The sequence below is a fragment of the Mercenaria mercenaria genome, chromosome 14, assembly GCF_021730395.1.
Source record: "Mercenaria mercenaria strain notata chromosome 14, MADL_Memer_1, whole genome shotgun sequence".
Lineage (NCBI taxonomy): Eukaryota > Metazoa > Mollusca > Bivalvia > Venerida > Veneridae > Mercenaria > Mercenaria mercenaria.
Window position 1 is genome coordinate 17,588,996 of NC_069374.1, and position 23,843 is coordinate 17,612,838.

At 35.9% G+C, this 23,843-nt stretch overlaps 1 protein-coding gene across 2 annotated transcripts in view; it reads left to right on the forward strand.

Moving 5' to 3' along the window:
* LOC123526470 (protein RER1-like) overlaps positions 1–22,395 on the forward strand; it is a 29,245-nt gene extending 6,850 nt beyond the window's left edge. Inside the window, exons 2-7 of one of the 2 annotated variants that reach the window (XM_045305634.2) lie at positions 991–1,070; positions 1,449–1,553; positions 2,090–2,192; positions 5,507–5,585; positions 8,046–8,181; positions 9,985–22,395. In XM_045305634.2, coding sequence (XP_045161569.2) covers positions 1,005–1,070; positions 1,449–1,553; positions 2,090–2,192; positions 5,507–5,585; positions 8,046–8,181; positions 9,985–10,077 — 582 coding nt within the window. In that variant the 5' untranslated portion in view covers positions 991–1,004 and the 3' untranslated portion in view covers positions 10,078–22,395. The remainder of the gene's footprint in view (positions 1–990; positions 1,071–1,448; positions 1,554–2,089; positions 2,193–5,506; positions 5,586–8,045; positions 8,182–9,984) is intronic. The other variant, XM_045305635.2, reaches the window with a different exon arrangement.
* Positions 22,396–23,843: the final 1,448 nt, after the last annotated feature.

The following is a 23,843-nucleotide window of genomic DNA, read 5'->3' on the forward strand; positions in this document are numbered from 1 at the left end:
TCTGGCATGGATAAAAAATGGTGGGTCCCCTAGGTATAAAAAATGTGGGAACATTTTCAAAATCTTGGGGACAACAACTTTTGATAGTATGTCATTGAAATAACACAGTATCATTACTAAAATTGAAGTCTTTATTGTAGTCCAACCGTCTCTTTAAAGCAACTCTTGGGTCACTTTCCTGTTTTGGTTCATCTGGATTTTTTGTACACGTTGTGGTTTGATTTTGTGATACAGTTTCAGTTTTTGAGACAAGTAGTGTGGAATGGTCGACAGATTTTAAGCAGTCAACAGACACACATTCAAGATACATTACAGCCTCATGTCTACAAAAAACATTTTCAGTACTCATATTGATTACCAGACCTCTAGACAGCCCTATCTTAGACTCCAGGTCTAGGAACCTAGCCACTGTCAAGATTATTAATGAATTGAAATATCTACCAGTACCATTATGTACAGAGACTCAATCATTTAAACTTACCAACCATCTGTTATAGACGTCGCTGTTTTGATTTAATTCAACTGTATAAAATAGTCCATGGATATGAAAACATTGATGTTCATTTATCATAAAATTACACGTGGTCATACTTATCAGATAATGAAAATGAGGTGCTTTAGTGATGTTAGTAAATCTATTAGACTGAATGCCTTTCCTCATGGCTGTATTGAGGACTAGAATTGCGTACCAGAAGGTTGAGTCATTAGCGAATCTGTAAATGCTTTTATACGCCTGAAGGGACTTATTATGTTATGATGACGGTGTCCGTCTGTCTGTCCCTTAGCAATTTTGTGTCCACTCTGTAAGTCTTGAACCCCTTGAGGGTTTTCTAAGAAACTTGACATAAATGTTCACCACATGGAGACAACATTCAGAGCGGTTGTTTTGGATGGTTTCTTCACAGATCTAAAGATATATTTTACAGCAACATTTATCGATAAACAGTTAAGTAGATTTTGTATGAAAGTGGTTCTTGGTTTTATTTTCAGCGTGAATACTAATCATGGAGGATGATATACAGCCTTCAAGACCTAATGTGGTGAAACAGCTCTTCAGGAGAATTGGAGAGGTAAGTAGAGACAAAAGCCATGTTTTATATTAAGTTTCTAAGTTTCTAAAATGGATTGGTATGTCATTCAATTTGGGCAGCTCCATGATTAATTATTCTAAGAGGTGTTTTCTCAGTCTGAAATTCTTGCCAAATATGAAAAAATTCTCTGCCTGAATTGGAGGAAATAGCACCTTTTCAATTGGAAGAGGCCGGAAATCTTAATTTTAAGTTTTTGTAAGAAATAGGCCTAATAAATTGGTTTAAACATTTCCTTCTTTTATTTCAAATATATCAGACCTTTCTTATCTCCAGCATTATATGGCTGAATGAGCTTTACTTTTCTCTCAGGATGTTTTAATGTTTGATTATGATCATGCATCTGATGTTTTCTTTCAGATCCAGCAAGGATTGTTAGACCAGGCCACACCACACATGACGTTTAGATGGGCTTTGACCCTTGTTTTGTTTATATTATACTTCCTTAGAGTATATTTACTACAGGTAAGCATCTTTAAGGTAGTTTTGCATGTACAAAATATCGTAAATGATGGCATACAAATGTCTGTTAGATAGTTAGCCTCCTCCTTGCCACGCTGTTGTCTGTGAGATAGTTAGCCTCTCCTCCTTGCTGTGCAATTGTCTGTGAGATAGTTAGCCCTCCTCCTTGCCGTGATATTGTCTGTGAGATAGTTAGCCTTTCATTACAGTGCAAATATCTGTGAGATATTCCTCTCCCAATGGCTCTTCAATTGTCTGTGAGATAATTAGCGTCCCCTTGCTGTGTATTTGTCTTGTAGGGTACTAGATTTTGTGTGGAGTAGTATGCTTGAGTTCTGTACCAGAGATATTGAAGGAATTTAGCAGGACCCTATTACTTTACAAAAGTTTTAATTCATGTAAGATAAAACACTTTGAAATGGCATCAGAAGTGACATCAGACACATGGTATGTAATTAACATGTCAGTATTGAATAATGTAGACTTTTTCAGAACCCTCCATTTCAACTTAACATGAAGGAATTGTTTGTTTATTTCAGGGCTGGTATATAGTGACTTACGCTTTAGGAATTTATCTACTGAACTTATTTATTGGATTCCTCACACCAAAGATAGACCCTTCACTTAATATGGACAGCGATGGTAGGTCATTTTATAAGCTGCATAAATTTCCATTATGAAGCACATTTTTGTGCCCCAACCAAAAAAAAGAGTGGAGCGTTTAAGAGTTGCCCTTGCCAATCTGTCATTCAGCCTGTCCGAATTTGTGCAAAAGCATTTGACACAGTCATTAAAGCTCTTCGGATTGTTATTCATCAAATTTGTGTTGTGCATAACAGTTGTGCATCTGGTGTTTTAATTGGGATCTCACACAACCAGGCCAGAGTTATCACTCTTGATTAAAAATGGGCCTAAGTTTGTGTCGCATGTATCAAAAAATATTGGACCAAGGATTATGAAATGTAATATTTAGGAATATTGTTCAGCATGTGAAGTTGTACAGCTAGTGTGCAGAGATAATAATGAGATATGGTCCTTGGCTTAGTGAAAAAATCGCATCAAGTGCTTATGTTTGTGTTGCATATATCTTAAAATGTATTACACCTAGAGACTTGACACCATGTACAGTGACAGGGGTGGGGCACTTGTGTCCTATGGACACACATTTAGTTTACTGATTGTTTGCATTATTAAGTAAACTTTGACTTGGCATGTTTTTTTAGCTCACCTGTCACAAAGTGACAAGGTGAGCTTTTGTGATCGCGCGGTGTCCGTCGTCCGTCGTCCGTCCGTGCGTCAGTGCGTCCGTGCGTCCGTAAACTTTTGCTTGTGACCACTCTAGAGGTCACATTTTTCATGGGATCTTTATGAAAGTTGGTCAGAATGTTCATCTTGATGATATCTAGGTCAAGTTCGAAACTGGGTCACATGCCATCAAAAACTAGGTCAGTAGGTCTAAAAATAGAAAAACCTTGTGACCTCTCTAGAGGCCATATATTTCACAAGATCTTTATGAAAATTGGTCAGAATGTTCACCTTGATGATATCTAGGTCAGTTCGAAACTGGGTCACGTGGGGTCAAAAACTAGGTCAGTAGGTCTAAAAATAGAAAAACCTTGTGACCTCTCTAGAGGCCATATTTTTCATGAGATCTTCATGAATATTGGTCAGAATGTTTATCTTGATGATATCTAGGTCAAGTTCGAAACTGGGTCACGTAGGGTCAAAAACTAGGTCATTAGGTCTAAAAATAGAAAAACCTTGTGACCTCTCTAGAGGCCATATTTCTCAATGCATCTTCATGAAAATTGGTCAGAATGTTCATCTTGATGATATCTAGGTCAGGTTCGAAACTGGGTCACGTGGGGTTAAAAACTAGGTCAGTAGATCTAAAAATAGAAAAACCTTGTGACCTCTCTAGAGGCCATATTTTTCATGAGATCTTCATGAGTATTGGTCAGAATGTTCACCTTGATGATATCTAGGTCAAGCTCGAAACTGGGTCATGTGGGGTCAAAAACTAGGTCAGTAGATCTAAAAATAGAAAAACCTTGTGACCTCTCTAGTGGCCATATTTCTCAATGGATCTTCATGAAAATTGGTCAGAATGTTCACCTTGATGATATCTAGGTCAAGTTCGAAACTGGGTCATGTGCGGTCAAAAACTAGGTCAGTAGGTCTAAAAATAGAAAAACCTTGTGACCTCTCTGGAGGCGATATTTTTCAATGGATCTTCATGAATATTGGTCAGAATGTTTACCTTGAAGATATCTAGGTCAAGTTCGAAACTGGGTCATGTGGGGTTAAAAACTAGGTCAGTAGATCTAAAAATAGAAAAAACCTTGTAACCTCTCTAGAGGCCATATTTTTCATGAGATCTTCATGAATATTGGTCAGAATGTTCATCTTGATGATATCTAAGTCAGGTTGGAAACTTGGTCACGTGGGGTCAAAAACTAGGTCAATAGGTCTAAAAATAGAAAAAACCTTGTGACCTCTCTAGAGGCCATATTTCTCAATCGATCTTCATGAAAATTGGTGAGAATGTTCAGCTTGATGATATCTAGGTCAGGTTCGTAACTGGGTCATGTGCGGTCAAAAACTAGGTCAGTAGGTCGAAAAATAGAAAAACCTTGTGACCTCTCTAGAGGCCATATTTTTCACGAGATCTTCATGAAAATTGTTGAGAATGTTCACCTTGATGATATCTAGGTCAAGTTTAAAAGTGGGTCACGTGCCTTCAAAAACTAGGTCATTAGGTCAATTAATAGAAAAACCTTTTGACCTCTCTAGAGGCCATATTTTTCAATGGATCTTCATGAAAATTGGTCAGAATTTTTTATCTTGATGATATCTAGGTCACATGTGCTCAAAAACTAGGTCACTATGTCAAATAATAGAAATAACGATGTCATACTCAGTTGAACACTGGGTCATGTGGAGATAGGTGAGCGATTCAGGACCATCATGGTCCTCTTGTTTTTCTAGTTTTCTGTCTACATTTTTTTTTTCAAAGACTGAATTTGTGAATCTTTGTGTAATCTTATTGTGATGCTTCTAGTATACCACAAAATGGCATTTTGGTAGGTAATGTCATTTGTGGCTGCTAGATTTAATGATACTTCATGTCGTTATTACAGGCTGTCAATTTTTTGAATTTGGTTTAACTCAGTCTTCAACAGATTCAGTCAGACCGAGTTCGCTATTACTTTGCTTGGTTGCATTCTATGCGTCAAATGGATTTTCCTATATTTCTATTAACTATCAAAGTAGCAATGTTGAAGTACCATGTGGCAGCCATCTCTGGTGTTGTTATAATTTTTGGTACTTTGGGATCCTGGAGTACATTCAAATATCTGTGTAATAGAATTCCACTTAAGCCAGTACAAGGGTGTGTGATGGTTGTTGCACTTTCCATTTTGTCCTATGAATAGACTCAATCAAACTGAAACTATTTGCTTGTTTGCATTCTATGCTTCCAAAGGGTCTTCGTTAACTTAATACATTTTATTCTAAAGACAGATCAAAAGTCTGTCCATTATGCATTTACATTATATATTGGCAAAACTAATGTGTGGGTAGATGAAGATCTTTAAAGTGAATATCATTTTCAGTTATATTGTTATAACAATAGCATTAACCTTTAGTCTGCTAGCAGCAAGTGATTCTGCCAGTGCAGTCTAGATCAGCTTGTACGTCCTTGCAGGCTGGTCATGGTCTGCTCTCTTCGCTATTCAGTCAGTAAATTTTCAATTCAGCACCCCATCCAGTAATAAATGGTACTGGCCAAATTGAATGGTAGACCAAGCCATTTTAGAAATTGAGGAGAGTAAAGGTTAATGTTGGTCTGTTGTATTCACAACCCTGTACCTTGGTTACAACTTACATCCACTTCTGTATTACACTAATTTTTTGTTTGGTCTGTTACCTTGGTTACATTGCATTCTTTGTTTCAGAAGATGGGCCAGAACTACCTACCAGGTCATCAGACGAATTCAAACCCTTTATGAGGCGATTACCAGAGTTTAAATTTTGGTAAGTTATGCTGAATACAGTGAAAAGGGTACATTCATGGGGATATAACTCTGAGTGAGTAACTCTGAGAGAGATTTGTGAAGATGCTTGGGATAGTGTATTCTGTCACTGTTCGCAGCAGCATGTTCCAAGATTCAGGAATGTTTTTAGTACTTTCCACTAAAGAAAAAGCCAAATGTAACTCATCCGCTGCCACATTTCATTCTTTAAATTTTTTTTTTGGTTGGGTTTAACGTCGCACCGACACAATTTTAGGTCATATGTCGACTTTCCAGCTTTGATGGTGGAGGACGACCCCAGGTGCACCTCCGTGCATTATTTCATCACGAGCGGGCACCTGGGTAGAACCTACGACCTTCCGTAAGCCAGCTGGATGGCTTCCTCACATGAAGAATTCAGTGCCCCGAATGGCTCGAACCAACATCGATGAGGGGCAAGTGATTGGAAGTCAGCGACCTTAACCACTTGGCCATGGAGGCCCACATTTTATTTGCAAAATTGTGGTGTACTTGTTGAGTTTTAAATGTTTTGCAAACCTTAAATACTGTAAGGTCAGATACTGTAAGTCAATTGATTTTGTTGAATTTTTGTCTTAGTACTTTTGATTTCAACTACCGTAAAAACTCAAATATATTACGCAGTTTTTTTACGATTTTATTTCATTTTCTCAAAGCGGTGCGTAATATACACCAAGGTAGAGCTTCAAACATTTTTTCCTAGCCTGAAAACCCGAAAATATCGGCGAAAATCGGACAATTTTGTCAACTGCCGTGTGTTTACATTTTGGGTCGTGCTTTTTTAACCTCCTCTTGAAGAGTGTTTTATTTGGTGGGTCTAAAAACACGTACGGAACCTAACCTCTCATGATATATGGTAATGTTGATTTTGATTGCGAGTTAAAATTTTTGTATTTGTAAATTTAATTAATAAATATGATACATATCCAGAGCACTGGATAATGTGTCTGTTTAATAATTAGGCAAAATACAAAATTTCGCGGTTCCGGGTTGTAGGTGTTTAATCATTAAAATCATTATCATTTAAGGATGCCCAAATAAATTGCAATTAAAACAGATTGTTTGTTATTTCTTTATCTGCAGCCAATTATTACTGATCAATACAGCCACTCGTATATTGGTAAACAAACATGCTAATTAACCGCAATTTTCTCGTTTGATGTGCCGATAATTATGAGAAGTTTGTTCGCACGTCTGTTAAAGCGTACTAAAGTGTTGACAGCTTGAGAAAATTCTAAAATACTTTAGAAAGATTTGTCTCTCAGATATTGTCACTGTTGTCTGTAACCTATTATGCAGCAATTGCGATTTTCACAAGAAATCATTTTTACGCATGCCGCTAATGGCCGATTTCGAGTTTGTAAAGAACGTTTTCCGACTGAAATTTCAGTGCGTAATATATTCCAATGTAAGCATTTTCCCCAAGATTTTGATACAAGATTGGGGGTGCGTAATATACATGCTAGCGTGATATATTCGAGTTTTTACGGTAAGCTGAGATACTTGCAATTAGATTCAAGGTCTATTGATTAAAATAAGTTGAAAGTTGTTAGTTGGGATAAATTTCGTGGATTGAAACAAATGCAAAATCTACAAGAATAAGTATTTTCCAGTGAGGTAGGACTAATCACCATACTGCCAGAAAATGCTTGGAAAACATTTATCCTGTTCTGCTGGATTGGTAATATGTATGTGAATTTTATACGCCTGAAGGGACGAATCATGTTATGACACTGGTATCTGTCCATCTTTCTGTACGTCTTTTAGCAATTTTGTGTCCGTTCTGTTACTCTTGAACCCCTTAAAGGATTTTGAAGAAACTTCACACAAATGTTCCCCACATCAAGACGGTGTGTAAAGTGTATGTTTTGGATGACTCGGATCAAGGTGAAGGTCACATTTACGGGTCAGAGATCATATGATTTTGTTTGGAGACAGCTCTGTAACTCTTGAACTGCTTGAAGGATTTTAAAGAAACTTGGCAGAAATGTTCACCATATCGAGACGACATGCAGAGCACATGTTTGGATGGCTCACTTCAAGGTCACGGTCACACTAAGGGGTCAAAGGTCATATGAATTTGTTTCTTGTCCACTCTGTAACTCTTGAACTTCTTGAAGGATTTTAAAGAAACATGGCACAAATATTTACCACATCGAGACGACTTACAGATCGCATGTCTTAGATGGCTCGCTTCAAGGTCAAGGTCACAATGGTCAAAGGTCTTACCCTGGGGCATATATTGCTCCCCATTGCGGTGCTCTTGTTTAAAACAAAGAGCACCAACATTGTTTGGTGAAAAGATTGCAAAAATAGAAACATTTTTGCAGATATGGTACATAACATATTATTAGTACCTTACTTAGTAGTGTAATTTGATTTTTCTAGCATTACAAGAAAATGACAGATTATTTTCATCCAAGATTTGTTTTGTGTTTTTCAGGTATTCAGGTACAAAAGCGGTTTGTGTGGCAACATTCTGCACATTCTTTGAAGCGTTTAATATACCTGTGTTTTGGCCTATACTAGTGATGTACTTTATCATTTTATTCGTGATTACTATGAAGAGACAAATTAAGGTAAGATTTTAGTGCTTTAAGTCCTTGTAGTGATATTTTGACTACCACACTTGCCTATTGGCTCTGCACATTTTTGCATAGCCTTAGGTGGTGAAAATCAGCATTAAAATTTCTACTATGAAATTCCAAAGAATTGATGAAGAATTGTATGTTAACTAATAATTCAGTTTTCGTAATTTGGATATTTATGTATAGTCCATTTAGCATAATGGTTTTGTTCTTTTCAGAAACTGAAATTCTGTTTAAATAATTGCGTACAGTTTAAATGATTGCTTGAAGTTTGAATAATTGCTTGTATACTTAGGGTCATACAGTGATACTGTTTTCATCTGTCCTTAAGTCTGTCTGCTCATCTGTAAATGGTAAATCAGTTTAGGCCAGAATAAAAACCAAGCTTAAAATTGACTCTTTACTTTTTTTCATGCCCGCAAAGTATAAATTAGGGATAGATTTTTAAATACATGTTCTTTTATGACACATTCCGTGAAAAAAAAATAAGATGAAAAATTAGCTTGGCTATCTACCTAGCATTTTTAGCTCACCTGTTACAAAGTGACAAGGTGAGCTTTTGTGATCGCGCGGTGTCCGTCGTCCGTCCGTGCGTCCGTCTGTAAACTTTTGCTTGGGATCTTTATGAAAGTTGATCAGAATGTTCATCTTGATGATATCTAGGTCAACTTCGAAACTCGGTCAAGTGCCGTCAAAAACTAGGTCAGTAGGTCTAAAAATAGAAAAACCTTGTGACCTCTCTAGAGGCCATATATTTCACAAGATCTTCATGAAAATTGGTCAGAGTGTTCACCTTGTTAATATCTAGGTCAGGTTCGAAACTGGGTCACGTGCCGTCAAAAACTAGGTCAGTAGGTCTAAAAATAGAAAAACTTTGTGACCTCTCTAAAGGCCATATTTTTCATGGGATCTGTATGAAAGTTGGTCTGAATGTTCATCTTGTTGATATCTAGGGCAAGTTTGAAACTGGGTCATGTGCGGTCAAAAACTAGGTCAGTAGGTCTAAAAATAGAAAAACCTTGTGACCTCTCTAAAGGCCATATTTTTCATGGGATCTGTATGAAAATTGGTCTGAATGTTCATTTTGATGATATCTAGGTCAAGTTCGAAACAGGGTCATGTGGGTCAAAAACTAGGTCAGTAGGTCTAAAAATAGAAATACCTTGTGACCTCTCTAGAGGCCATACTTGTGAATGGATCTCCATAAAAATTTGTCAGAATGTTCACCTTGATGATATCTAGGTCAAGTTTGAAACTGGGTCACGTGCCATAAAAAACTAGGTCAGTAGGTCAAATAATAAAAAAACCTTGTGACCTCTCTAGAGGCCATATTTTTCATGAGATCTTCATGAAAATTAGTGAGAATGTTCACCTTGATGATATCTAGGTAAAGTTCAAAACAGGGTCATGTACCTTCGAAAACTAGGTCAGTAGGTCAAATAATAGAAAAACCTTGTGACCTCTCTAGAGACCATATTTTTCAATGGATCTTCATGAAAATTGGTCAGAATTTTTATCTTGGTCAGAATTTTTATCTTGATAATATCTAGGTCAAGTTCAAAACTGGGTCACATGAGCTCAAAAACTAGGTCACTATGTCAAATAATAGAAAAAAACGACGTCATACTCAAAACTGGGTCATGTGGGAAGAGGTGAGCGATTCAGGACCATCATGGTCCTCTTGTTTAATCAAGTAACCGTAAACATAAGTATTATTCTGTCAGGCCTTAGCGCCCGTTTGCCCTTTAACTCTTGTTTTGAGATTTTAACATTTCATTTGTATTATTTTTTCAGCATATGATTAGACACAAATATGTACCATGGTCAGGAGGCAAAACTAAATATAAAGGCAAGGAAGACACAGGAAAGGTTGTGGTTGCTAAGTAACTGTTGCCATGGAAACACTGTTGCCATGGAGACTAAAATAATTAACATTTCTAGTGTTCTCTTTTATATTTCGAGGAGAAAATGAGAGAGAGAAAAAAACATTTACAATGTTATGTTAATTGTTGAAACTTATGCTCACCAGTATGATCAAGAAAAAAACAATTGAGAAATTTTGAGAAGTATTGTTTGTTTGAAGTCAATAATTATACTGAATGTATTCAAGAGTATTGTAGAGAAAATGTGGAAAAAAAATGGAATGATGCAGCGTGATGTGTGTAGTTTCTTTGTTTTTGATAATTTATAATTTTTGTAATTGGATATAAAATTGACTTTGATAAGGTTTGTTACTTTTATAAGGGAGATCTGCCATAATTAAAGCTGATAGCTGCCTTAGAATAGAAAAATTTGGAAAATGGTGAGATAGTTTAGATAGAAGGAATGAGTGTTTTCAAGGCATGGTGTAACATTGCATAGAACAGGTGTTGCAAGTGGAGAAGCAAGGCACTTTATCATACCAAGTGTTAACAAGTAAGAAAATCATTGCTGCCACATAAATGTTTGTCTGTCAGTAAACTTAATTCCTATGAATTTCAATAACCCAAGATCTTAGTTTTACAGCTGAGTTTGGAGACGAGTGTCGGAATGCAAGCTTGCCATTGGTCACCTTTAAGACTCTATAACAGCCAATCAAATTCAAGATCTTTTGGACTGGTCAGCAAACTCGGCTGTTTATAACCTTTGGCCCTAAAGTACATGACTGTGTGTTCTAGAACATTGATCTCTGTTTGTCAGCAAACTGCTTATTCTGGTTATCAGTTTGATAGATATTTTTCAAGAGCATTGATTAGAAATTGTTTTACATCAGTTGAAAAAAATTGGTAGGGAAAATGAAGGATGCAAGAGAATGAAAAAAGTTCATGATACAGAGTTTAGATCAATGGTCACCTCTCAAATTGACGAACCTACAAAAAATTGCCTTTTCTGAATAATAAGATTTTTTTTTTTTTTTGTGTTTCTTTTTTAATTGACAGGAATAGCCAAAGTTACAAAAATGTTAAAACTGCAATTTAGTTTACTTCATTCACTTTACATGAAAAGTTCTAAAGTTGCAAGTCTCTGTCTAGTTTGCTTTTTTTAACATTTTCTTTCTTCCAAGAGTTGTGGTTCAATATTTTGTTTAATGATCTAATAAGGCTTTACTGATTTAATGGAAGATTTAACATTTTAAAAGATATGCTAAATGAAGTCCTATGTTTAATGAAGTGAAAAAAAACTGAAATTGCCCAAAATGTAGGTTAGGTATTTTGAATGACGACCATTGATATATGTGATGATGAAACGCATACATCCTATATATATATACATAAATTGAATTATAAATATGTACATTTTGTTGCGTGTAGTTGATGTGTTACTTACAATAAATGTTTCATTATAATTAATACCATCGGATACCTGTATCATTGCCCACAATTCCAAGTGTAACTGTTGTTTGTCTGTAAAATACAAATGTTTTCTGTTGTTGTTTGTAACAACTATATGTATGTGTTTGTAACATTATACGAGAGATAAAATGTATTACATGTTTTTTTCATTTTTAGCTCGACTATTCAAAGAATAAGTAGAGCTATCCTACTCACCACGGCGTCGGCGTCGGCGTCACACCTTGGTTAAGTTTTTCAGACCAGTCCACATTTTGACAAAGTCTTTTGAGATAAAGCTTTGAAACTTTCAACACTTGTTTACCACCACCATGGCCAGTTATAGGCAAGAGCACATAACTCCATCAAGGATTTTGGCTGAATTATGGCCCCTTTTGACTTAGAAATCATGGTTTAGTTTTTCGTATCAGTTCATATTTTGACAAAGTCTTTTAAGGTAAAGCTTTGAAACTTTCAACACTTGTTTACCATCACCATGGCAAATTATAGGCAAGAGTACATAACTCCATCAAGGATTTTGGCTGAATTATGGCCCCTTTCGACTTAAAAATCTTGGTTAAGTTTTTCGTACCAGTTCGAATATTGACAAAGTCTTTTGAGATAAAGCTTTGAAACTTTCATCACTTGTTTACCATCACCATATCCAGTTATAGGCAAGAGCACATAACTCCATCAAGGATTTTGGCTGAATTATGGCCCTTTTTGACTTAGAAATCTGGTTTAATATTTCGTACCAGTTCATATTTTGACAAAGTCTTTTGAGATAAAGCTTTGAAACTTTCAACACCTGTTTACCATCACTATATCCAGTTATAGGCAAGAGTACATAACTCCATCAAGGATTTTGGCTGAATTATGGCCCCTTTTGACTTAGAAATCTTGGTTAAGTTTTTCGTACCAGTTCATATTTTTTGTAAAGTGTTTGACATATGGCTTTGAAACTTTTATCACTTGTTTAGTATAATAGTCTCTATCTGTAGGAAAGAGTACATAACTCTGTCATCTATTTACATAACATAACTCCATCAAGGATTTTGGCTGAATTATGGCCCTTTTTGGACTTTGAAATTGGTTCTGTTTTCATACAAGTCCACGTTTTGTCAAAACTATTTGACATATGGCTTTTAAACTTTGAACACTTGTTTATCATTATGATTTCCATCTGTAGGCAAGAGTACATAACTATTTTGACTGAATTGTGGCCCTTTTTGGACTTTGAAATTGGTTCATACATTGCCATTTAGTGCAAGACTTATCGAAATCAAAGAAATACAGGAACATTGTTTGTCTAATCTATTTATTTCTTTTGTCTGAATATCTGTGGAAATATTTTGACCCCATTCTTCAATCAATTCTTCGAATAGTCGAGCTCGCTGTCATCAGACAGCTCTTGTTGATATTGTTTTCAATCTCCGGATTAGTGATACGTCTGTAAGAATTTTTAGAATATGGCTGAATGAACCCTTATCCTGCTAAATTTCTATATTGAACTGGTCTGTCGTTAAATTTGGACAGTACCTTAAACTGTTAAAAGGGGTGCTTACCAAAAAGATACTGACTGAATGTCGAACAATGCAGACCATGATCAGACTGTGCGGATATGGTTGCAAAGGCAGAATCACTTGCTGCTAGCAGGCTAAGGGTTAATATCATAATTAATCTGGTTCAGTGTTGTAATTTTAAGCCTTACAATAGAAGTAGGCAGTTGTTAAGCCTGTCCATTAAGCTTTAAAGACCAGTAACACTTAAAATTGTGTCTAAACAACTATAAAGCAACTCTCCACATAGAGAGTACAGGTATGCATAATGACATGGTTAGAAAAGCACTACTTTCAATGCTGTGAATGAATTTATAGGAATATAATCATGAAGGGAGGTAATCAAAAAGAATGGGTTCTTTGTTACTTTCTACTTTGTGAATCAGATATATTCAGGCATTTGAAAAATATGTTAGAAAATCTAAATGTTAGTTATCGAAAATAAAGTTTAACAAGAAATTGGTTTATTTTATGTTCGTAACAAAAAAATATGTTAGGCACATTATAAACAATCATTATGGCTTTTTCACACAGGAAAACACTTATGCCAGGTTTTCTTGGCAATATATTAGCTATATAAATCTGAATCACTAAAAGACTTGTTTAGAAAAACTAAGCATCATTGCAACACTGATTGGCTCATCTTTGTTTAGAGTTGGAGGGCTATTTTTGTGATAAAAAATACTGATTTTTAGGGAAATAATGCACAGGGTTTCTCCTGTGATAAATAATGTCTTATTTGATATTAAATCTGAGGTAAGGCTTTAATTACTTGGTGAGTTAGTGACCCTAGGGGTCACAGTGAAAATACAGTGGGCCAGTATGATCAATAGGGGCACTCGGCATAATTTTGGTTTGCTTTGTCAACATAGCATTTTGACATTTAAGACTGGAGTTAAGGATTTTGACATTTAAGACTGGAGTTAAAGCTGTTAAAAGCTGCTGAAAATGAGTTTAAACCAGTCTTCTTTCTTTTAAACAATTTCAAGAAATTTTTAATGTATTTAGTTGAAAATTTAATATTTCTGTTTATGTTAAACGGCAGGTTGCCAATAAAAGTGTGTAAGTGTCAAGTTTGTGTCAATATATCTAGTCTGCAATTTTGTTACTGCTTTAATAGTTTTTCCACATAAAATGCTCCAAACTGGTCTTATATTTTACGCAATTTCTGCTTTCAAGTCCTAGTGAAATTGTGATTTTGACCATTATAAACATAGTCTCCAAAATGTTTTTCCAACGCGTGAGTTCTGGTATGAAAATACAGGGAACAGTCATCAAGTGTATTTAATAAAGGTTGCAAAACAGTGTTTATAAAGATTAATAATTTCTAAGTTTGAGAATTTATAAAGTAGTTACTTCCCTTTACTTATCCCTTTGCCGAGTATTCAGCAGGATGGATAGAATGTCTGTGCCATTCTCAGTTTTATACATGTTTTCTGTCAGGTGTTAATGTATTTAAATACTTATGTATTGAGAATTAATTTAGATACACTTGACAACTTACATTGGATTTGAGCTTCTATTCATCAATGCTCTGGACTTGTACATGAAAGTGCCAAATTCTCACTTGGCAGCAAATTTGTTTATAATGCAAATGTCCAAGTGAATATGTATATTAACCTTTCAGAAAACACCCCTTTGAATAATAAGTGGTACTGCCCAAACTGAATGATGGACCAGTCCATTTTAAAAATTTAGCAGGCTAAAGGTTAATATGATTCTGTTTGTAAAGTCTTACTAGTTCCATGGTGTAAGTTTTGATGTTTGAGAAATAATTTGTCCGCTACAGTTTCCTCTCTTGTAATTACCTTTAGATTTTGAAACATCTTCAAACATTTCAGTAGTATGACATTGAAAGGTATGATTGGATAGAAACATTATTGTTTATATTATTTTGATGGCAGCTACAAGTGGTACCAGAAAAGATGTTGTTTTTATGCCCCCACGCATATAGCGATTTAACTATCCGTTTGTCCATACCAGATTGCCTACAGCCCGCAATAATGACCTGATTTAGTTCAAAATCACACTCAGTAATCCCTGAGACAAGGCTAACAAACTGACCTGTATATAAATGACCTTGACCGTCATAATGATCATCACCTCAAAAAAAATATCTTTGGTCAAACACCAGAGTGGGGGGCATGATTTTGCAGCTCTTTCTTTTTTTCACACATCTAATCTATCTTGTTGAGAATATTTTGTGATGTTCTTTATTTTGACTGGCAGTCAGAATTGCTCTATTTTTAGTGCCTGTCTGACTGTTTGCAAAGGAGTTCAAGTGCAAGAGTTGTGAGTTAAATCCCTGGACAAGTGCGTGTTTTCCATAACATTTTTTAGGTCATCTGATTTTTAAAAAAAAATCTACGAGGTATTGCCACTTGATCGTCGGTGTTGGCGTTGGCGTTGGCGTTTGTTAAAATTTGTTTATGTCCACCTTTTCTCAGAAACTGTAAGAGCTGCAGCTTTGAAACTTTGCACACTTGTTGATCATCATTAGATGACTTTGTAGAACAAGAACAATAATTCTGATATGCATTTTGTCAGAATTATGGCCCTTTTTGTACTTAGAAAATTTGAGTTTCTTGGTTAAAATTTTTGTTTAGGTCCACCTTTTCTCAAAAACTATAAGAGCTACAGCTTTGAAATTTTGCACACTTATTTATCATCATTAGATGACTATGTAGGCCAAGAACCATAACTCTAACCTGCATTTATCAGGATTATGGCCCTTTTTGTACTTAGAAATTTTGAACTTAACTAATTTCTTACATACTGTCCAGCACTTGCAGACGAGTGATGGCATCCGTATGCAGTGCTCTTGTTCAGCTTTGTTTTAAGTCATTCCTCCTAAAGCTATGGGATATTGACACTTAATTGCAGAGAACAAGACAAGACTGGTTTTGGTTCTGATTCCAATAAAAGACGATACTGTCGTATCAAATCTTTTCATGCAACAAAAATTTCATCAAAGCCTGTCTTAAAATCTTATAATGCTAGCATTAATTTCTGCTTATAAAGCTGTAAAATGTTCCTGTAAATGTAATTAATATCTGAGTTTTCATGATGAGTAAAATATGCAAAAATGATAACAAAAATACTGTGAAATTAAGGAAAACTTATATGATTCATAAAACTGCTGATTTTGCAGTAAGTCAACAGACAACCAATATGTAACTGATATCTTGCTATAAAATTAGGTTAAACTCGTATAAAAATGTAATGGCTAGTAAATTATTTCTTGTAAATAAGAATCGTTTTGTTTTTGTTGTACTTGTAGTGAGAATTGACTGATTCATTTGCTAACAATGAATAATTCGTTATTTATTTAGTCAATATTAAATTTTCTGTGTGATTTGATATTCCTGTTCATTCATTTGCAAACAAGCTATGTATCTGTTGTTCAGAATGTCTGTTAGATTTATAGGTACTTGAGTGTGTATTAGGGAGGGAGGGAGGGGCTGTGCTTATCATGAAATTATAAAAGAAGTTTCCGCTTGATTGACTCATTTTTTAGCTCACCTGTCACAAAGTGACAAGGTGAGCTTTTGTGATCGCGCGGCGTCCGCCGTCCGTCCGTGCGTGCGTCCGTGCGTGCGTCCGTAAACTTTTGCTTGTGACCACTCTAGAGGTCACATTTTTCATGGGATCTTTATGAAAATTGGTCAGAATGTTCACCTTGATGATATCTAGGTCAAGTTCGAAACTGGGTCACGTGCCATCAAAAACTAGGTCAGTAGGTCTAAAAATAGAAAAACCTTGTGACCTCTCTAGAGGCCATATATTTCACAAGATCTTCATGAAAATTGGTCAGAATGTTCACCTTGATGATATTTAGGTCAAGTTCGAAACTCGGTTACGTGGGGTCAAAAACTAGGTCAGTAGGTCTAAAAATAGAAAAACCTTGTGACCTCTCTAGAGGCCATATTTTTCATGAGATCTTCATGAATATTGGTCAGAATGTTCACCTTGATGATATCTAGGTCAAGTTCGAAACTGGGTCACGTGGGATCAAAAACTAGGTCAGTAGGTCTTAAAATAGAAAAACCTTGTGACATCTCTAGAGGCCATATTTTTCATGAGATCTTCATGAATATTGGTCAGAATGTTCACCTTGATGATATCTAGGTCAAGTTTGAAACTGGGTCACGTGGGGTCAAAAACTAGGTCATTAGGTCTAAAAATAGAAAAACCTTGTGACCTCTCTAGAGGCCATATTTCTCAATGGATCTTCATGAAAATTGGTCAGAATGTTCAGCTTGATGATATCTAGGTCAAGTTCGAAACTGGGTCACGTGGGGATAAAAACTAGGTCAGTAGATCTAAAAAAAGAAAAACCTTGTGACCTCTCTAGAGGCCATATTTTTCATGAGATCTTCATGAATATTGGTCAGAATGTTCAGCTTGATGATATCTAGGTCAAGTTCGATACTGGGTCATGTGGGATCAAAAATTAGGTCAGTAGGTCTAAAAATAGAAAAACCTTGTGACCTCTCTAGAGGCCATATTTCTCAATGGATCTTCATGAAAATTGGTCAGAATGTTCACCTTGATGATATCTAGGTCAAGTTGGAAACTGGGTCACGTGCGGTCAAGAAGAAGGTCAGTAGGTCTAAAAATAGAAAAACCTTGTGACCTCTCTAGAGGCCATATTTTTCAATGGATCTTCATGAAAATTGGTCAGAATGTTAACCTTGATGATATCTAGATCAAGTTCGAAACTGGGTCACGTGGGGTTAAAAACTAGGTCAGTAGATCTAAAAATAGAAAAACCTTGTGACCTCTTTAGAGGCCATATTTTTCATGAGATCTTCATGAATATTGGTCAGAAGGTTCATCTTGATGATATCTAGGTCAGGTTTGAAACTGGGTCACGTGGGATCAAAAACTAGGTCAGTAGGTCTAAAAATAGAAAAACCTTGTGACCTCTCTAGAGGCCATATTTCTCTATGGATCTTCATGAAAATTGGTGAGACTGTTCAGCTTGATGATATCTAGGTCAGGTTCGTAACTGGGTCATGTGCCGTCAAAAACTAGGTCAGTAGGTCGAAAAATAGAAAAACCTTGTGACCTCTCTAGAGGCCGTATTTTTCACGAGATCTTCATGAAAATTGGTGAGAATGTTCACCTTGATGATATCTAGTTCAAGTTTAAAAGTGGGTCACGTGCCTTCAAAAACTAGGTCATTAGGTCAAATAATAGAAAAACCTTGTGACCTCTCTAGAGGCCATATTTTTCAATGGATCTTCATGAAAATTGGTCAGAATTTTTTATCTTGATGATATCTATGTCACATGTGCTGAAAAACTAGGTCACTTTGTCAAATAATAGAAATAACGACGTCATACTCAGTTCAACACTGGGTCATGTGGGGATAGGTGAGCGATTCAGGACCATCATGGTCCTCTTGTTTTATTATTTAGTTTTTCATTTAGACTATCTTTTTTAGCTCACCTGAGCCAAAGGCTTTTGTGACCGCTCAATGTCCGTCGTGGGTTGTTCGTCCGTCAACAATATCTAAAAAATCTTCTTCTTCAAAACCATAGAGATTTACACCAAGCCTCACAGGAATGATCCTAAGGTAGCCCCCCACCCCTCCTTTAAAAATTGTTCAAAGAATTGAATTCCACACAGAACTGGTTGCCATGGCAACCGAAAGGAAAAATTAAAAAAATCTTCTTGTCCAAAACCGCATGGCGTAGAGCCTCGATATTTGGCGTGTGACATCATCTCATGGTACTCTATGAAGATTTTTCAAATTATGCCCCTGGGGTGAAAAGAGGCCCCGTCCTGTGGGTCCCAAGTTTTACATAGACTTATATAGGAAAAGACTTTAAAAATCTTCTTGTCTGTCTGTCTGTCTGAAAGTTCAAGACCTAGGCCTTTGATATTTGGTATGTTGCATTGCCTAGTGGTTCTCTAACAAGATTATTCAAATTATGCCCCTGTGGTGAAAAGAGGCCCACACTCTGGGGGTCACTTGTTATATGAGTTGTATAGGAAAAAAAATACTTCAAAAATTATCTGATCACATTTACAAGATTGTTTAATTATAATTACCTGATGACCCCAAGTATTTAGGGGTCACTTGACTGTGACCTTTACTTACTGACCCACTTTCTTGTCTTTAAGATACTGCCTCAAAATTTTGATGACATAAAACAATTTTGCACACCAATCTTAACACTGACTTTCATTGACCATGAATGTGACCTACTGACCTACTTTCTTAATATTTTAGCATCAGTTTGACATTTGAAACATGTAGCTCATATTACTCAGGTGAGCGATCCATGGTCATCATGACCCTCTTGTTCAAATAGTAGTGCATTTGTCAGCAGTCAACGTCCATGCCTGCAGAAGAAAAGGTTTACATTTAAGCAGTTTTCCCAAAAACTACCAGCCAATGTACTTTCAAACTTCACATGTCTTCGAAATTATTAGTTGACCTCACAGGACAAGTTACATAACTCTAGCTTTTATTTTTTTGAAACTATGCTCCCTTTGAACTTGGAATTTCACATTAAAATTTTGCATTTAAGCAGGTTTCTCAAAACGTACTCGGCCAAATTCTTTCAAATTAAACACATATCTTTAGCACCATGAGATGATCTATCAGAACAAGTTATATAACTCTAGCTTCTATTTTGGCACAATTATTCTCCTTTTTCACTCAGAAATTTTGTTGACAGTTTGAGATGTAAGCAGGTTTCTCAGAAACTATTGTATTGAGTGCTTTCTAACTATTCATAACTCTTCGGCATCATGAAATGACCATTCTGAACTAGGTTCCATAAATCTTACTTACCCTTTACAAAATTATGCCCCTCTTTCAATTTAGAAAATCTTATGAAAGCTTTTGTATTTGAGCTATTATTAAGTGGAATTGCTTCAGATAGTTGAGTGTGCTGTCATCAGACAGCTCTTGTCTTACTTAACTTTGAAAAACATTGATTTATATTACTTAAAGAGATTTTTAAGATTTTTCACTTGGGGTGTTGAATTCTTCATGTGAGGAAGCCATCCAGCTGGCTTATGGAAGGTTGGTGGTTCTACACAGGTGCCCGCTTATGATGAAATAATGCACTTTGAATATCTTCTTCTCTGAATCCACAATTAGCTAGAACCTTGATATTTATATAAACCTAACTTTGTACTTGTACCATTACATTATACAAACACACTTGAAGTCTTTTTACAGATGAGCGCTTTAGGGTCAATGACCCTCTTGTTTTTCTTCTCACATATATGTTATTAATGTAAAAAGAGTAAGAATGAATGTTCACCATTTCTTAATCACTTATTAAATGTGCTTTAAAACATCATATAGATCCTACTGTTTCCATGTTATGATTTGCATATTTTGGATTTACTCATGTTGAGGATAGAGACTTACAGATTAGGAGTACAGTAATGGAAAATAATTTTTTAAATACCCCATGTTGTGTTATTTTTGATTTTTAATTACTTATAAGCATCCTTGCAACATTATTGGCTCTTGAGTTTTAATGGTAAAATATTATGCTTACAGTGTGGAGCAGTTTTTGCCAGCCTTCATTACTGTATTTTCAAATTTATTATGAAAGGGATGCATTTATATTGTTCCCCCCACTCCCCTAATTTTATTTTTTGGTGGGGGGGGGGTGGAACCCAGGAGTTGCCCTTATCCATCCACCTGTCCTGTCAGCATTGTTATTCAGCTTGGGAAATTGTGCACCTGGTGTTTTAATTTGGATCTTCACACAGCCACACCAGAGTTATGGTCCTCGACTTAGTCAAAATGTGCATAAAAGGGTCTGAGTTTGTGCCTTATGTATCTCAAAAAGTATTTAACCCAGGATTATGAAACATTATAGGAATATTATTCAGCATTTGATGCTGTGAACCTGGGGTTTTACTAGAGGTATAACCAAACCAAAGCAGAGTTATGGCCCTTGACATATTAGAAATTTGCATAATAGGGAATAAAAGTTTGTGTCGCACATATCTCAGAAAGTATTTGACCTAGGGTCATGAAACATCATCTGAATATTATCCAGCATGTGAAGTTCTGGATTTCTGTCAGTCAGACCAGAGTTATGGCCCTTGATTGTCAAAAATATTCATAAAGGGCATACAAGTTTGTGTCACATGTATCTTAACAAGAATATCCTTTAGAGTCATAAAACATTATGGGATTGTTACTCAGCATGTGAAGTTGAGCACCTGGTGTTCTGCCTGGGATTTCACTCATCTAGGCCAGAGTAATGGTCTGTCACCTACTGAAAATACTTGTAAAGTGGTTAAAGGTTTGTGTTGCATATATCTTAAAAATGTTTCAACTTGAGTCACGAAACATGTTCAGTGAAAGGAGTTGGGGCACCTGTGTCCTATGGACATACATCTTGTTAACATCTGTGAGAAAAATCCATTATCTCTTATATACTTGTAGGCCAGCTGCTGTAAAATGTGACTGGAAGAAGGCCAAGTAGATGATATATAATCAAACACAATCTTAAGTATTAAAAAGGAGAAAACGAAGATTAGACCTCGCTTACACTACGGGATTGAAAATTGTCTTGGCTCTTATTGCAGAAATGCTGTTGTATTAAACATGTTTTCTAGCTTAGTCCTGCAGTTTTATTTTCAGCATATTGGTATTTTTATGCTTCCCGTTAAAAAGCTGCATTTTGATATTTTTATGCCTCCAAATGGCATATAGTATTTCACACTTAATTTGTTAGTCTGTCAGTCTGTCTGCGTATCTGAAGCACTTTGTGCTGGACACGATTTATTCTACCTTTGCAACCAGTGTAGATCATGATTAGCCTGCACATCTGTGCCATTCAGTCAGTATATTTTTTGTAAGCACCCCTTTTAACAGTTACTGGTACTGTCCAAATTGAGTTAATTATAGATATTTAGCAGGCTAAGAGTTAAACAATTCAAATGATTTCAGTGGAACTTGACACAAATGTTAATCACGTTGAGAAGGTGTTCAAATCTATACCTCCTAGGTCAAGGTCACAAGCAGGAGCAGACAAATACTTGGCAGTTTGTCACTTACTAGTTATAGCTGTTGTTATAAGACAGTTCTAGTAAGTTGTATCCTACATAACTTGTACAAAATATTTACTAACAAAATCTTTTAGTCAAAAATGTAAAGTGTTGTATGTTAGTGTAAACGGGGTCTGATATCAGTATACAATCTCTATGGCAGTGGATTTGAGAAGCAGCTCAGTAATTGTCCATTTTAATGCATGTTTTGTTGTTCATGATTTCTTTGTTTAACATTATAATGTTGATATTTATATGAATTGTCAATAGAATGTACAAAATAAATTATTTAACATGTTCTAGGAATTGATATTGTTTTACTTTATTGATAACTGGCAAGAGGTTTTCAGAAAATTTGAATAACAATATTTTCAAATGGTGAATTTTATGTGCTGTCATATGGTGTCATTAACTCATGTTTTGAATTAATCAGTTATGAAACATTTATTCAACAGTGTAACTGTATAGAGTTTTGGTGTCGTTTTGAAAGGCAGTTAAAATTTGCTATGCTGTTTTATTAGACTGTAATACAGATGATTGCATGTTAAAACCACTAATAAATCAATCATTACATGGATACCAACTACATCTATATTCACAACTATCTAGACAGTTCCCCTCTTAGTGTAGCTTGGGCGAAAAGCAAGGACAGAGTGTCAGACTTACATGATTTACCGTCGCTTTGTGGAACAGCAAACATAAGCTCTGTAGAGCTTATGAGCAACCCCAATTATACACTAGCCGTATCAATTTGATTGTACCAATTTACATCTGGGACAGCTTAGGCAGTCGCAATAAAGGTCTGTGCTTAAAGGACGCACATCAATGGGAGTAGCCAGGAATCGGGCCTTGGGCCTTCACTTCCGCAGGAAAGTGTCTCAGCCCTCTCGACCAATGCATCCACGTTCGAATCTCATATACTGAACAAAATAAGTAACTTCAGCTGTGTTTAAGTGCAGATACATGTAAATATGAAAATAAGGGTTTAATTATTTTATAGGTATTTAAGAGTATTTCAATGTGAATTCGTGTGGAAAATTTTATGGCTCTACGTTTATGGAAAACTGATGAAATGGTTGATTAAATCTGGTAGGGGTCGTACACCAAAATCACACATTAATACTGGGTATGGCCACCTTGAGCATCGAAGACTGCGTGGCATCGTTGGCGCATAGAACCGACAAGTGTGTTGATTTCCACCAGTGGAATGTTGTTCCACTTCTGAATTAAAGCTTGTGTTAGTTGACTGACGTTTGACGGTGGAAAAGTATCTATTAGTATGGGGTGGATGGTCTGGCGTCCGTAGTGCACATTTTTAGCCCACCTGTCACGTAGTGATAGGGTGAGCTTTTGTGATCATCCATCGTCCGTCCCTCGTCCATCCGTTCACAATTTCCTTGTGAACACGATAGAGACCATATTTTGTATTTGATTTTAATCAGACTTGCACACAACTTGTATTGGCATAATATCTCGGTTCCTTTCGAAAACTGGCCAGATCCCATCATGGGTTCCAGAGTTATGGCCCATTACAAGGCCAAAATTTGCTATTTTTTCCTTGTGAACACGATAGAGACCACATTTTGCAATCAACTTTAACCAAACTTGCACACAACTTGTATTGGCATCATATATCGGTTCCTTTCGAAAACTGGCCAGATCCTATCATGGGTTGCAGAGTTATGGTCATTTAAAGGGCCAAAATTTGCTATTTTGGCTTTTGCAGCCATATAGAGACTTCATTTACGGT